The sequence below is a fragment of the Cucurbita pepo genome, chromosome 1 (assembly GCF_057944985.1).
Source record: "Cucurbita pepo subsp. pepo isolate OVF chromosome 1, ASM5794498v1, whole genome shotgun sequence".
NCBI classification, from domain to species: Eukaryota; Viridiplantae; Streptophyta; class Magnoliopsida; order Cucurbitales; family Cucurbitaceae; genus Cucurbita; species Cucurbita pepo.
In genome coordinates this window covers 9,057,268-9,070,723 of record NC_141798.1, presented here as the reverse complement: position 1 = coordinate 9,070,723, position 13,456 = coordinate 9,057,268, and the positions used below count along the sequence as shown (strand labels likewise).

The 13,456-nt window shown below is 34.3% G+C and overlaps 2 protein-coding genes across 2 annotated transcripts; both read left to right on the top strand.

Moving 5' to 3' along the window:
- Window positions 1–1,221: 1,221 nt before the first annotated feature.
- LOC111796592 (uncharacterized) lies at window positions 1,222–4,566 on the top strand. Its single transcript, XM_023679285.2, has 6 exons — window positions 1,222–1,382; window positions 2,034–2,148; window positions 3,230–3,331; window positions 3,648–3,789; window positions 3,855–3,901; window positions 4,140–4,566. The coding sequence occupies exons 2-6, from the start codon at window positions 2,059–2,061 to the stop codon at window positions 4,359–4,361; spliced, it is 603 nt and encodes a 200-aa protein (XP_023535053.1). The 5' UTR covers window positions 1,222–1,382; window positions 2,034–2,058; the 3' UTR covers window positions 4,362–4,566.
- Window positions 4,567–6,266: 1,700 nt separating this feature from the next.
- OASB (O-acetylserine (thiol) lyase B) lies at window positions 6,267–12,033 on the top strand. The gene is made up of 10 exons (XM_023679274.2): window positions 6,267–6,606; window positions 7,317–7,426; window positions 7,639–7,696; window positions 8,468–8,731; window positions 9,351–9,488; window positions 9,757–9,808; window positions 9,912–9,991; window positions 10,371–10,430; window positions 10,686–10,766; window positions 11,620–12,033. The coding sequence occupies exons 1-10, from the start codon at window positions 6,352–6,354 to the stop codon at window positions 11,710–11,712; spliced, it is 1,191 nt and encodes a 396-aa protein (XP_023535042.1). The 5' UTR covers window positions 6,267–6,351; the 3' UTR covers window positions 11,713–12,033.
- Window positions 12,034–13,456: the final 1,423 nt, after the last annotated feature.

Below are 13,456 nucleotides of genomic sequence, written 5' to 3'. Positions count from 1 at the left end.
ATTGTGATTATTCAATCTAAATTATAAATGTTTGATTAAATTATTTTTCTTTTTTCCGTTTAAATTGAATTGAAATTTTGAAAAGTTTGAAAAAATTCACATTTTTTTTTTGTCTAATTAATATTGGTCCAACTAATAGACAGATAAGGTTACAGTCCAACTAAACCCTATTCTACTCTACCATGCCTTTTTATAGACTGATCATTCGTCCCATTCTGATTATATAACCAATTATATTTAGTTTTTTTTTTTTTTTTTTTTTTTTTTTTTTTTTTTGTATAAATTGAATTAAATTTTTGAAAAATTGAAAATTTTGGTTCGATTTATTTGACAATTTATGCATGTGATTAATATATTCAATATAATATATTATGACTGTTTAAATGACTCTGGAAGTTGACTAACTTGGATTACCTAACTCAAACAGTAACGACCCAGGTCCACTGCTAGCAGATATTATCCTTTTTGGGCTTCCCCTCGAGACTTTAAAACGTGTCTGCTAGAGGAAGGTTTCTACTCCCTTATAAAGGGCGATTTGTTTTCCTCCCCAACCAATGTAAGACATCACAATCCACCCCCCTTCGGGGCCCAACATCCTTACTGGCACATCGCCTCATGTCTACCCCCCTTTGGGGAACAACGAGAAGGATGACACATCGTCCGATGTCTGGCTCTGATACCATTTGTAACGCCCCAGGTCCACCGCTAGCAGATATTGTCCTCTTTGGGCTTTCCCTCAAGGGTTTAAAATGCGTCTGCTAGAGAAAGATTTCCACATCCTTATAAAGTGCAATTTGTTCTCCTCTCCAATGGAACATCACAATCCACCCCTTAATCAATTATTGGAAAATAAAAAAATTTCAAATGGGTTGACATTTTTTTTTGTTGCATCAAAGCAGACCAACCGAAAAATATGGTTACAATCCAACCCCACACATTTGTAACTGATGTTAGTAATGTGTTGTAACCTATAAATGTTTGATATTTGAATGTTATAATATTTTAGTTATTAATAATTCATATATGGTGGATGAGTAACTCTACTAATCTTAAGGTTAGGTCGGGTTGTGAAATCTATTCGAATTGATCCAAAAGACTTCCCAATTCTATTAAAAGAGTACGAGTAATATATCAGTAATATCGATATAAATGATATTATTGATTTGTTGATAATAGAGTGTATCAATACTAATATTAGTAACATATGAGCAGTACTATATACGAGTAGTTTCGTTATCGGCTAGTTTGAACTTTTTATCTTTATTGCTTGGGTTGAGGTTAGGGTTAGATTTGCAAATCGGTGTCGGGATAATTTTCAGATTCGAGTCTGGCGACTCCGATTGCCGGTTGCATTTGAAGAACCCTCTAGGGTTTACATTCAGGTTCGCATTCTTTACACAATCTCGATTTGGTAGCTTCTCAAGTCTTGTCACTTTTCTTTGGTTCTATTATCAATTCTTAAGAAATTGCACCTAAAGGCCGATTTTCTTGGCTGCATTTCAACTTCATCTGTTGTTCGTTCATGGTTCCAATTTTCTGGGAGATTGAGTGATATTATTTTTAAAGCGTGTTCTTGAATTCAGTTAATGTCGGGTGTTTGTGGTCTTTCTTGTGCTTGGTCTGTTCGGTATAAGAAGTTATCTCGAATCTTTATAGTCATTGCATAGATTTATGTCCAAATTGTTATTATTTTCGTGTAAAACTAAGTTTGCATTGCAAATATATTGAAAATTTTCGTAGGAAGAAAAACTACCTGACAGGAAATGACCAACAAATTGCACAATGTTCATAATTTTCTTTTAGATTCCGTGCACTCTCCCAAGTGAAAGTGAGGAGCTGAATTGACTCGAGGGGAGGGCGGTGTTATAAATGAAGCATCAATATCTTTATTAGTTCTGAGTCTAGAAGAACTTTATCCTATTTAATTGTCTTTACTATCTTTAATACTCTGTGTTTGTATCTTTTTGGAATTTATTTTCGATCTTCGTTAAGTGTCTGTACGTTGTTGGATCTTTTCTATGATTTTTTCTCAGATTTCTTGCCTGGCCGTATTTCAAAATGGGTAAGAATCAAGCATACAAAGCGATGCAGAAAGCCAGGCTGGGATCCTCAAGTTCGGCTGGGCCAGTTGAAATTGAAGATGGAATGGTTTGTACCCTTCCACACTACTACCCCTGCTTAGTCACTTTCCTTGGGACCGTCATAATTGAAAAATCTCTCCATGATGTTCAATTTTATACCGTCTCGATCGGTGTCATTTTCATGCTAGGGAAGTTTATAATCAGTCAATTTTATTTACTCTTTTTTAGTAGACTCAATGGGTCTCTGAATGTAATAAAATGTCGGTTTAGCTGTAGATTTATGATAAGTTTACTTGATTTTTTGGATTTGTATAATGTTTTATCGATTAAAAACATATATATCTATTGCATTCTTCTTTTTCCTAGGTTCCACAAAACATATAAGTCTCGCAGCGAATAGAAGAATATTTTGAGAAGGTGGCATTTTGTGGTTTCTTTGTTGTAGTATTGATTAATATTTTCTTGGGGCACTCGGGGGGTTCTTAATCTTATAAATTAGCGCCGGGTGTCGTTCCCCACCCTCCCCGGCATTTCTGTTGCATCACTTTCTCGTTTTCGATATCGTGACTGTAAAGTCTGACATTTTATTGGGAAGGATTGTTTTTCTCATATCCTTTGTTATCATTATTATACTCATTCTGAGTTCATACTTTTCTTTATCTAGCTTTAGTTTTTTTTTTAAACACTGTATCCTTTGCATCTGGTGCCATTGGAATCGAGTCACCACTACTCTTGTATTGAAAATTCTAAAGAACCAAGAAGAAGCTCTTTTTGGTAACGAAACTTAATGATGCCTTGATTTAAGTGATATATTGGCTTGAGTTATGCAATTTCCGTTTAGAAATAGCATAGTAATCCTGCATAAGAATAAGAATAAATAGTTATTTTCCCTTTATGAATCATCGATAAAGTAGTCTGACTCTGTCACTGCTTGGATGTTCATTTTGATGGCTATATGATCTGTTGGAGAGCAAATCCAAGTTAGCCCTGGATAATTGGTTGATGAGAGGCCTTTTGTTAATGAAGTAAGATTTTTTATTTATTTGTATTTTCTTTGTACATTAGTTGAAATTCTGATGCTAAATTATTTATCAGTATATTAGGGATATTATCTTCTCCTTTATTGTTATTGATGAGGACTGTCTCAGGTGGATGGTTCATTTCATTCACCAGAGTGGCATGCTGCTCGTTTGGCCAGCCTTAATACGTCTCACACGATTACCTGGGAGGAATATAAGAAGAAGCAAAAGGTAAGTTTCCATGGACCGAATTCTTTGCCCAAGTGTATTTAACATATAATTGGTAACGTACGAGGATTATACACACCGTCCTCGACCATATTATATTGATGTCTTGTCAATATATAACCAGCACATTCTTTTTCTTATCACTAATAAAGTAATCACTTATGATTACATTAAGTATGGCAGTTTTGCTTCTTCACGGACAACTGTTCGGTGTCGTATATTTTCATATCTGTCTTCGTTTAACATCATGGGGAATTGTTTGTTGCCATGATTATTAACTTGTTTACCTGACACCTTCACGCGCCAATTGGTGCTACAGGAAGATGAGTTGAAAAAGGGAGAGCTAGAAGCAGATACAGATAGAATGATGAAAGAATATCGAGCGCAATTGGATGCTGAGCGGGCACGTAAACTTGCTCAGGGGAGAAATTGTTCTAGTAGCAAGAGTGGTCATGAAAAGGGTACGTTTGATGAATTTTGATATTAATTAGATACATGAGATCTTCTAAAGTGATTAGCATTACAGAAAGGAAGAACAGAGATTTAAAGAAGCGGAGCAAAAGAAGGAGAAAGGTGCTGACATTTTCCAACTCTTACAACTCTTACTGCCCCATTCTGCTATATTGCTTTTTGATATTGTTTGCTAAATTTGAGCTGAAAAATGTTGCTGAACCTTGTCGACACGCCACTCAAGTTACGATGGTCATATCGATAGCATCGAAGTATTCTCATGTCGACCATCTTATACGTTTCGTTTTTTAGAAACCGAAAATTATGTAAAAAATAGTCCATTTTACTTTTTCTGTCGTAGCATTCGAGGAGGAAATCATCCGAGTCTAGCTCCTCAAGTTCACCCTCGGATTCATCCAGCAGCGACGAAGAAGAAAGAGAATCTAGAAGATCCAGATCCAGATCAAAGAGATCGAAGAGGGAAAAGAAGCACAAGTCTAGAACCAAGCACTCCTCAAGCGACGATGAAGAGGCCGATGGCCCCGTGCCACTTTCAAGATTCTTTGAGAAAGTGAAGAATTAAAGGGGCATTTGTTCTGTAATGTTTATAGAATTTCTAGTCTTGAAATGGCGTATTCGATCCTCGCCTTCTTTTTCTTCTAAATTTGCATTCAAGTATTGTTGTTTCGACTATTGGCTTTCTAGAGTAGGAGCGGTCTATGTCGTAGAAGATCGGACCAATGGTCGTAGGAGATCGGATCAATGGGATGAAGCGAGTCATTTAACAACCAGGTGATCAAAACTGCAAATATTCAACCCAGAGAGTAACAACCAGTTTGTTCCATTTTCCTTTAGGATAATGCATGCGAAGGGAAGAAAAAATTGAAAGGTGTCGATTAGAAGGCAAGTTTTATTGTATGTAAGCAAGAAAAAGGTTTTCAAAATACTCTAAATCCATGAACCACAGCTTTTAATGTAGATCAAATTCTGATTTGAAAAATACATATAATAATGTGCAACATATAAAGAGTAAAAAGATTTTAAAATTTCCAAATTATTTATCGGATCTCACACGCAATTTTAGGATATATGTGCTAAAAATTTGATCAATCCAATTCAATGTGTGCTGTTCCTTTGAGTATATGTGCCGTTTGGGTTGAATAATGAACTTGTAAAAAATTCGATCAATCCAACTCAATCTAAAGAGTTTGATTTGAGTTGGGATCAATTGGTTCGGTTTGCATTGGGTTAAAAACTTATTTGCATTTGGTTGAATTCAAATAAACAAAAATTTATGAATTAAGTTATGAATTCAACTCATTTGGATTCGATTAAACTTATTTGAATTTGGTTAAGTTCGAATTTGGTTTGGTTTGTGAGTTATTAGGTTAAAATCAAACTAATAAAAATTAACGATTAATTTAAAAATATACAATTTTCTTACCATACAATTATTTGTTTTATTTATAATTAATTTGGTAACTTTTATCATAAATAACCCTTAGAAAATAAATTTTAAATATTTGGACGGTAATTTTTTAAAATATATATTAAAATTAAGTTATTGAAAATAAATAAATAGATAATTTACGACATAATATTTTATTTTTATTAAAAATAAAAATTTGAATTTAATTGAGTGGATCATTTAATAAAATTTATTTTGATTAAAAAAATTTAATATCCAAATAATTGAATAAGGTCTACAAAATATCTCCTCTCAATTCATGTACGTTCCTTTAAAAAAATATAATTGCTGTTGAAAGTTTATTTTTAGACAAATTAAGAATTGGAGGATAGAAAACGAACCTAAAGCTAAGTTTTGTCATGAACCGTTCATTAATTGAAGGCACATAATGTGTGGATCAAAATTTTGACAAAGACATTTCAAAATTTCGAATATTGTTTTTTTAACATTTAACAAATATATAAAATATATTTTTATTGTTACACTATATTATTCACATAAAAAAATATATTTTCTAATATAATTTCTATTAAAATATATATATAAAAACGTCATAATAAATAAACAAATATTTCTAAAAATTTAAATTTCATTTTAAATACATATATTCCTTTATTTATTAACTAATAGATATAATTGAGCGGAGTGGAACGAGCTAGGAAATGAGGCATGTTGAATACAGGGAATAATTTCTCTCCGCTCCCTTTCTTGTTTTCCATTAAAATAAGGATTTCCATCGCAAATAAGGCGGGTCTTCGACCCAAAGGGTAAAATGGACATTTCTATCCTCCCGAGCGAATTTAATTTTTACTTGAATACTTTTACTTATAGTATCACGTCTAAAAAAATACCATAAACTTTACGAAGAAACATTCAAACATTTGTATATTAATGTTAATTTTAAAAATTTATGAATATTTTTTAAAATATAATATTAGCGTAAATGTATTAATTAAAAGAAAAAATGAAAAAAAAATATATATATATATATATCGAATGGAAACATCGTAAAGGCTGTCATTGTGAACTTGAGGCGAACATTTCTGCTTGGTGGATTAGAGAATAGAGTGAAGGAGGAGAGCGCTTGAGTAGATCCTTCCAGCCAATGGCTTCCGCTTCTATGATCAACTCCCTGATTTCCCCTCTCTGCAACTCCGGCGCCAAATCAGACGTCTTCTTCTTGAATTCTTCGGCGAATTCTAGATGCCAAACTCTGGGACGCATTTCGTCTCTCAAGTCCAAGAAGAACAATTTGTATGGGGCTGTCTCTTCGTCATCTGTCTCTGTTGTTTGTAAGGCGGTGTCTGTTAAACCGCAGACTGAGATTGAAGGCCTCAACATCGCCGAAGATGTAACTCAGGTAAAGATGATGGTTAATGGACCACCTGCCTTTTCATTTACCTTGCCATTGAGATGTTAGGTTTCTTGATTGCTTGGCTAAATTAAATCTAATCTCATGCTTATGTTATTCTCATTCTGTTGAACTATGCCTCGACAAGTTTTCTCAGAACTCCGTTTTTTCGTTTCTTGCAATTTTGTATAACATGCTCGTGCCTAGGAGTTGGCTTGGTCTGCATCATGCTGAAAACTGATTATATTTTAGATATCCAAAACTTTTTATGTGGTGCACTGATGTAGCGTTATAGTTGTGGATACCGTTTCAGATTGAAACGATAACATCCTCATTTACGGTGATTTTGGTGCCATACCGATAGTTTTATCATTTTCTCTTTTCTAATTGAAGTAGGAAGGAACTCTTTGAGTTTTATAGAATGTGTTGTAGTGATCTTCGTGGATTGCTGTTAAGTCAATCGTAAGCAGTCTTCTCTGATATACTAAGTGATAAACTAACTGGGTTGGCGTTTCCCCCCTGATTTTTTGGGGATCATGAAGCAATCAGACTTCAGCCACCGAGTGAATCACGTTAGGATTGTCTAGGAACAACTGTCTTTCAGGATTTAAGATAGTAAATAAAATCCATCTGGTCAATCTGTTCCCTTATATTGCTTAAATAGATTGAGCTTCACCCCATGTCTCTTTACATTAAAAATTCATCTCTCTGTGATGCAGCTGATAGGTAAGACTCCCATGGTCTATCTGAACAATATCGTCAAGGGATCTGTGGCCAACATTGCTGCTAAGCTTGAAATAATGGAGCCATGTTGTAGTGTCAAAGACAGGTGAGAAAAATAGCAGGAGGAAGTCAAGTGGTGAATTATTGTATGACATACTGTATTTCTCTGTAGGCCAACTATTGAGCAGGATGATTACATGTCTTTGTAAATGGATTATCTCGTGAAGCTAAGCTAATACGATCATGCGAGCCATACTGTTTATACTTATCAGTGAATGGTTGCATCTTCTCACCATCTGTACTAATAAATGTCTTCAGGATTGGTAATAGCATGATATCTGATGCTGAGCAGAAAGGACTCATTACACCAGGAAAGGTAGTATATATGAGACGTAATTTTCGTGTTTCTTGAAAATTATGTTTCGTTACATTTGTTATTTGGATAAAAATGTATTATTGAATAAACTATACTTTATATCCTTTTCTTCACATGCATTTGTAGTTTTTAACCTATTTTCAGACCACATTTTACACCACAACAGTAACTGAAAATATGACTACAGTATTCTTCAGCAGCTTGTCTTAGAATTAGGACTGAATTGTTTTAATGTCCTGTCTGAGTGTCATGTATACTTAAGAATATGGATCTTCTCATGATTATTTAAAAAATTTGAACTGCACTTCTCATTTGAGATACTTATATCAACAAAGAAAACTTGCACAGTAACATATCAAAACTGCTGATAAGTGATGACATCTTTATATAATTGCCTATCTCCCATCATAATCGTGATCTTAATTTTTTTTTTTTTTTTTTTTTTTTTTTTGGAATTGAAGCATTTACATAGTTATATTATCAAGAAATCCTGTATTGGGTTTTCAGTAAAAAAAAAAAAAAAAAAAAAAAAAAAGAAGAAAGAAAGAAAGAAATAAAGAAAAAAGGGCTCTATTGGACTTCAGAGCATGCAAAATTCTCTGATAGCATCGCCTAGTTGTAAACCTTCCGTGACAGGGATCTTGCGCTAATTTGTTTCAGAACTTGGAAACACACTTACCTAAATATTTCCAATTTTTGGTTGATGTAAGTGCAAAAATCTTCTGCTCTGGCCCAGATACTCAATAACATGTTTCTCTCGTGTATTTTCAGAGTATCTTGGTTGAGCCTACCAGTGGAAACACAGGAATTGGTCTTGCATTTATTGCTGCTTCAAAGGGATACAAACTAATATTAACAATGCCATCATCCATGAGTATGGAGAGGAGAGTTCTTTTAAAGGCATTTGGAGCTGAACTTGTATTAACTGATCCAGCAAAAGGCATGAAGGGAGCAGTTCAGAAAGCTGAAGAGATTTTAAAAAAGACACCTAATTCTTACATGCTTCAACAATTTGACAATCCTGCCAACCCTAAGGTATGAAGTTTAAAGTCTTACGTAAACAAACGTTGATCTTCCTGGTTATTTAAATTTAAGACCAAGTAGAATTAAATAAAGTTCGCTATTTATATGGTTTTTACTCCATTGGATCACTGTGAACCAAGAAAATATATCTGTAGTAATGGGGCCACAATTTTCTTCCTCTATGCTTACTGGGAAGCATGGACATTTAAGTTTGGGTAACATGTCTGACACACTGTGGATAGTTTCATTCACCAACAATTGTGCTTGTTTAGCCTAGTGGCTACAAGTTGAACACGTTTCAAAATAATCACATACATGCAATATTAGTTTAGCATAATATATATGCGGTCACACACTTGTAAGTGTACAATTAATTGTTCAACACTGGAGCTAAAGTGTTTGAATATTTATTTATTTATTAAAAATGGACAGAAAATAAAATATACGAGGAGAATTATAAATTTTGATACTGAAAAATATATAATAGATTTTTTGAGCTCATAAACTCATAGCTTTATAAAACTTAATTTTGCATTTGCTTATTTCTAAGTTTGCGAAATCATATTTAATATTGAGGTCTGGATTTGTTGCCACGGATAGCCTTGAATGAAGTATAAACTTGAATTTGCAGGTTCACTATGAGACAACTGGCCCAGAGATATGGGAAGACACTAGTGGCAAGGTGGATATTTTTGTTGCAGGAATCGGAACAGGTGGAACAATTTCTGGTGTTGGCCGGTTTCTGAAACAGAAAAATCCAAAAATTAAGGTAACATTAGTTTTTAGGCACTAGCTTCCTCCAAGTAGCATTGTATTTATTTCATTTAAATTTGAATTTGTTGAACAGTAAGGTGTAAGTTAGAGCATGAGCCTACGTCTAACACGTAACAACAAAAACTAAAGTTCGGGGGGGAGGGGGGTGGTGTCGAAGTCTTCTCTCAAAGGCTCATCTTCTTCTTCCTCCTTTTACTATAATTTTTAAAAAAATATTCCTAGCTATTGAAGTTTAACAGCTTTTCTTTGGTCCCATTCTATAGGTTATTGGTATTGAACCTACAGAAAGTAACATACTTTCTGGAGGAAAGCCTGGTAAGTTAAAACCATTTAACTTTTACTGATTATTATGTGCTCTTTATTTATTTTTTTATACACACTAAATAACGGTGTCCATTATATTATTGTGGAAACGCAGGACCTCACAAAATTCAGGGAATTGGAGCTGGTTTTGTACCCAAGAATTTGGACGAAGGTGTCGTTGATGAAATCATACAGGTCCATCTCCTACCCAATTTTCCCAATCATGCGTTCAATCAAGCATTTTTCTCTTCTAATCAAGTATCTATGTGGGGATTGAAATGTTTCATGAATCAATATTTAGTTCTTCATTGTCAGCAACATACAACCTTGTGTAAGATTAATTCAAGTGCAGAATTAAGGCTCCCTAGCACCCTCCAACCAGGCATGCACGCACGCACACACTTACATAATTTTCCACTAAAATTAATCTGATGTTCCTCAAGGCAACACCATGCACTGGAAATTAGTTGGCTGAAATATGCCTTTTTATATTGTTGGCAGGATAAAACGCATCACATACTCTAAAGTCTTATAGGTTTCCCTTTAAAATTCTGACCATTAGTGACTGATGCAGATATCCAGTGAAGAAGCTATTGAGACGGCAAAACAATTAGCACTGCAGGAAGGCTTACTGGTAGGTGTATTCAGTAATATTATAACAGTCAGTACTTCGTTTTTTATTTTTGCTTAAACTTTTTTACCATCGTGAAAGTTCAATCTAGAACTTGATTTAAAAAAAAATCAATCTGAAACAATATGTCAAAACAGAAAATAAGTGCTATATTCAGCTAACTTAACTGTAAATAGTGGGGTTGTTTTTTTAGCCTCGTTCAATAACTTCTGATGTGTACGTATATTTTCTGACATTATCTCATTGACTTAATATTAGGTGGGCATTTCTTCTGGAGCTGCAGCTGCTGCTGCATTGGAAGTAGGAAAAAGACCGGAGAATGCTGGAAAGCTTATTGCGGTATGCATCTTCTTCTTCTTCCTTTTCTTTTTAAGAAATATTATTTAAATAAACTTAAATGGATTTTCCCCCCTTATATGCTCAGTTACTGTATAATATCTATATGGAGGAAAAATGAGTAGGATGCTTAATGTTGAAGTTGGTTGAACAAGAGATAAAATATCACGCATTTTCTATCTTTTTGCAGTCAAATTAAGAAAGATATAGGATCTTACATTTTTTTGACTTAGCATGGCTTATAAACTTCAATCTTAGCATCTTTTAGGAACCAGAAAGGGCTCTATTATATGCAATACAAGGAAAATTTACATAAGTCTTTGAGCGAAGGGATTTGACCTGCAGAAGGGCATTTTTTCTTTCTTAAATAGTTGATTATAGGAAGGAGGAAAGCCTTTGGGAGTATGGCATGAGGGGATAAACTCCACAAGTATCTTAAAAGATGCCTATTGCTAGCACGAATAGAAAGGCTCGTTTCAATTAATATAATTTTGGGGCAAATTTAAGATAGAGCCCTGTATTTAACACCATTTCAAATCCAACCTTTGGTTTGAAAATGATTCTTTCACAATGTAGCTTATTCACGCTTCCATTTTCTCATCATCCCTAATGACGTGGCATCCCAAATGAATGACTACGTAATCTGATTTACAGCAAACACAGGTCAATGCATGGTCAACAATAGAGATACCTTTTGCATTACACTGTCGTGGTTCAATTTGTAATTATCCCTATTATATTTTTCGAAAATGTCTCCATTGCGAATCTTATTGTATTTTTATTTCCTGATTCTGTATAATCACAAGTTGAACTTAATTCTCTGGCATCTAATTACTCCCAATATGACTTTTTTCAGGTGGTATTCCCTAGCTTTGGTGAACGATATCTATCCTCAATCCTTTTCCAATCAATTCGAGAAGAATGCGCAAACATGCAACCTGAGCCATGAAGTACCTATCTATCTTCTAAGGAATTTAAGTGAAAAAAATAAGGCTTTAGTGGTTGTCTTTATTTTTTGATAACGTATCACCGCGGTACTTCTCCATTGGATGTGCATAAACGGATGCAATCGCCATCAATTAGTCTCCTTTTTCTCTTTTTCCGTTCCGTTTAAGCCAAGTTATTCATTCCTTTGTCGTTAGTTCTATTGGAGTCTGAGCTTTCGTATGTAAGGTAGAAACCTGAATATAATTTTTCCTTCACCATTATGGATTAATGTATCGTTTATGGTCATAACTTGCAGATAAATAAATTAGACAATGATGGTATTCATTGTCCTCATCTCTGTTGGGTAGGCTGGGAGGTGATATATGCACAATTGCTGCATGGCACTGTCAATTGACCCACGAGGTTTGCCAATCCTTTTCCTTTCTTTAGGAACTTTATGTATTGCCAAAAGAATACTCTTAATCATAAAAGCCAAGTTTTGGTACATTCCACTGAGAGAGCCACCAAGGAGTAGTAGTCAGTCCCATTGGTCAGATGAGTAGGGGATGCTGTAGGTGGCAGTAAACTTAGGTTCTTGGTTCAATCTTCTCTTACAAAAAGTTTTAAGTAAGAGAATATTGGGAGGCTGTTGGTATACCATTGGGTTTGGAAATCCGGATGGATACTGGTAGCATGGGGTGGGGCTAGAGAAGTCTTAGTCTGTTTTGATTTATATAAAGATATGAGATATAAATGTATGTGAATTTGTGATCCGTGTAATCTTTAGAGAGGTTAGGATTTAGAGAGGTTAGGAGTTCGAGTGAATTTGTGATCTGTAAAAGCATGTAATCTTTAGAGAGGTTAAGATTTCGAGTGAATTTGTGATCCATAAAAGCATGTAATCTTTAGAGCGGTTAGGAGTTCGAGTGAATTTGTGATCAATAAAAGCATGTAATCTTTAGAGAGGTTAGGAGTTCGAGTGAATTTGTGATCAATAAAAGCATGTAATCTTTAGAGAGGTTAGGAGTTCGAGTGAATTTGTGATCAATAAAAGCATGTAATTTTTAGAGAGGTTAGGAGTTCGAGTGAATTTGTGATCAATAAAAGCCTCTAATCTTTAGAGAGGTTAGGAATTCAAGTTAAGAGACTCTTAGTCTAAGGGACGAGTGTTCAGAAAGTTCGTAGTCGAAAACAAAGGAATCTATATTCATATTAAACATAGGCTTACCTTCATAATTGGTAGCGAGACATATCTATCTATCTTCTGTAACTAGTCTAGTAATATTGTCGTAAAAGAGGAGGTCAAGACGTGGCAGGGAGATAAGTAATTGTATTTCAAGAGCCCTTTTTTAGGCTCACAAATGTGAACCACATGGAAGCTACGCTACAATTAATGGCAGGGAAGTTCTTTAATAATGTGAGAAGCAGGCGTTTTAGGCATAATAGCCAAAAGCCACTTCTACTGTGTGGGCAGCAATCTTCAAATGGCAGCCAAATAAATCAAGCTTTCAGTTTAGGGAGGACCCAATCCCCAAGGCTCATTGATTATTTATTTTTGTATTTAAGTGAAAGAAGGTGGTCTCGTGGGATTTAAACCAAAAAAAAAAAAAAAAAATCGAACACACCTTTCAAAGTATTCTTTACCCAATATTAAGTTGATCTCATTCTTAACATGTAAATGCAACTTCGAGAAGGATTTTGTTAAGAATAATGTGTGAAATTTGTTGTGTCAATTTGGTTATATTAAATTAGTGTGTGAAATTTGT

Excerpts from the sequence above, each read along its gene's own strand:
- LOC111796592 (XM_023679285.2), top strand. The coding sequence starts at position 2,059 with ATGGGTAAGAATCAAGCATACAAAGCGATGCAGAAAGCCAGGCTGGGA. Across the intron at positions 3,332-3,647 it reads AATATAAGAAGAAGCAAAAG|GAAGATGAGTTGAAAAAGGG; the intron begins GTAAGTTTCCAT and ends TTGGTGCTACAG. Across the intron at positions 3,902-4,139 it reads GGAGCAAAAGAAGGAGAAAG|CATTCGAGGAGGAAATCATC; the intron begins GTGCTGACATTT and ends TTTCTGTCGTAG.
- OASB (XM_023679274.2), top strand. The coding sequence starts at position 6,352 with ATGGCTTCCGCTTCTATGATCAACTCCCTGATTTCCCCTCTCTGCAAC. Across the intron at positions 7,697-8,467 it reads GACTCATTACACCAGGAAAG|AGTATCTTGGTTGAGCCTAC; the intron begins GTAGTATATATG and ends GTGTATTTTCAG. Across the intron at positions 10,767-11,619 it reads ATGCTGGAAAGCTTATTGCG|GTGGTATTCCCTAGCTTTGG; the intron begins GTATGCATCTTC and ends GACTTTTTTCAG.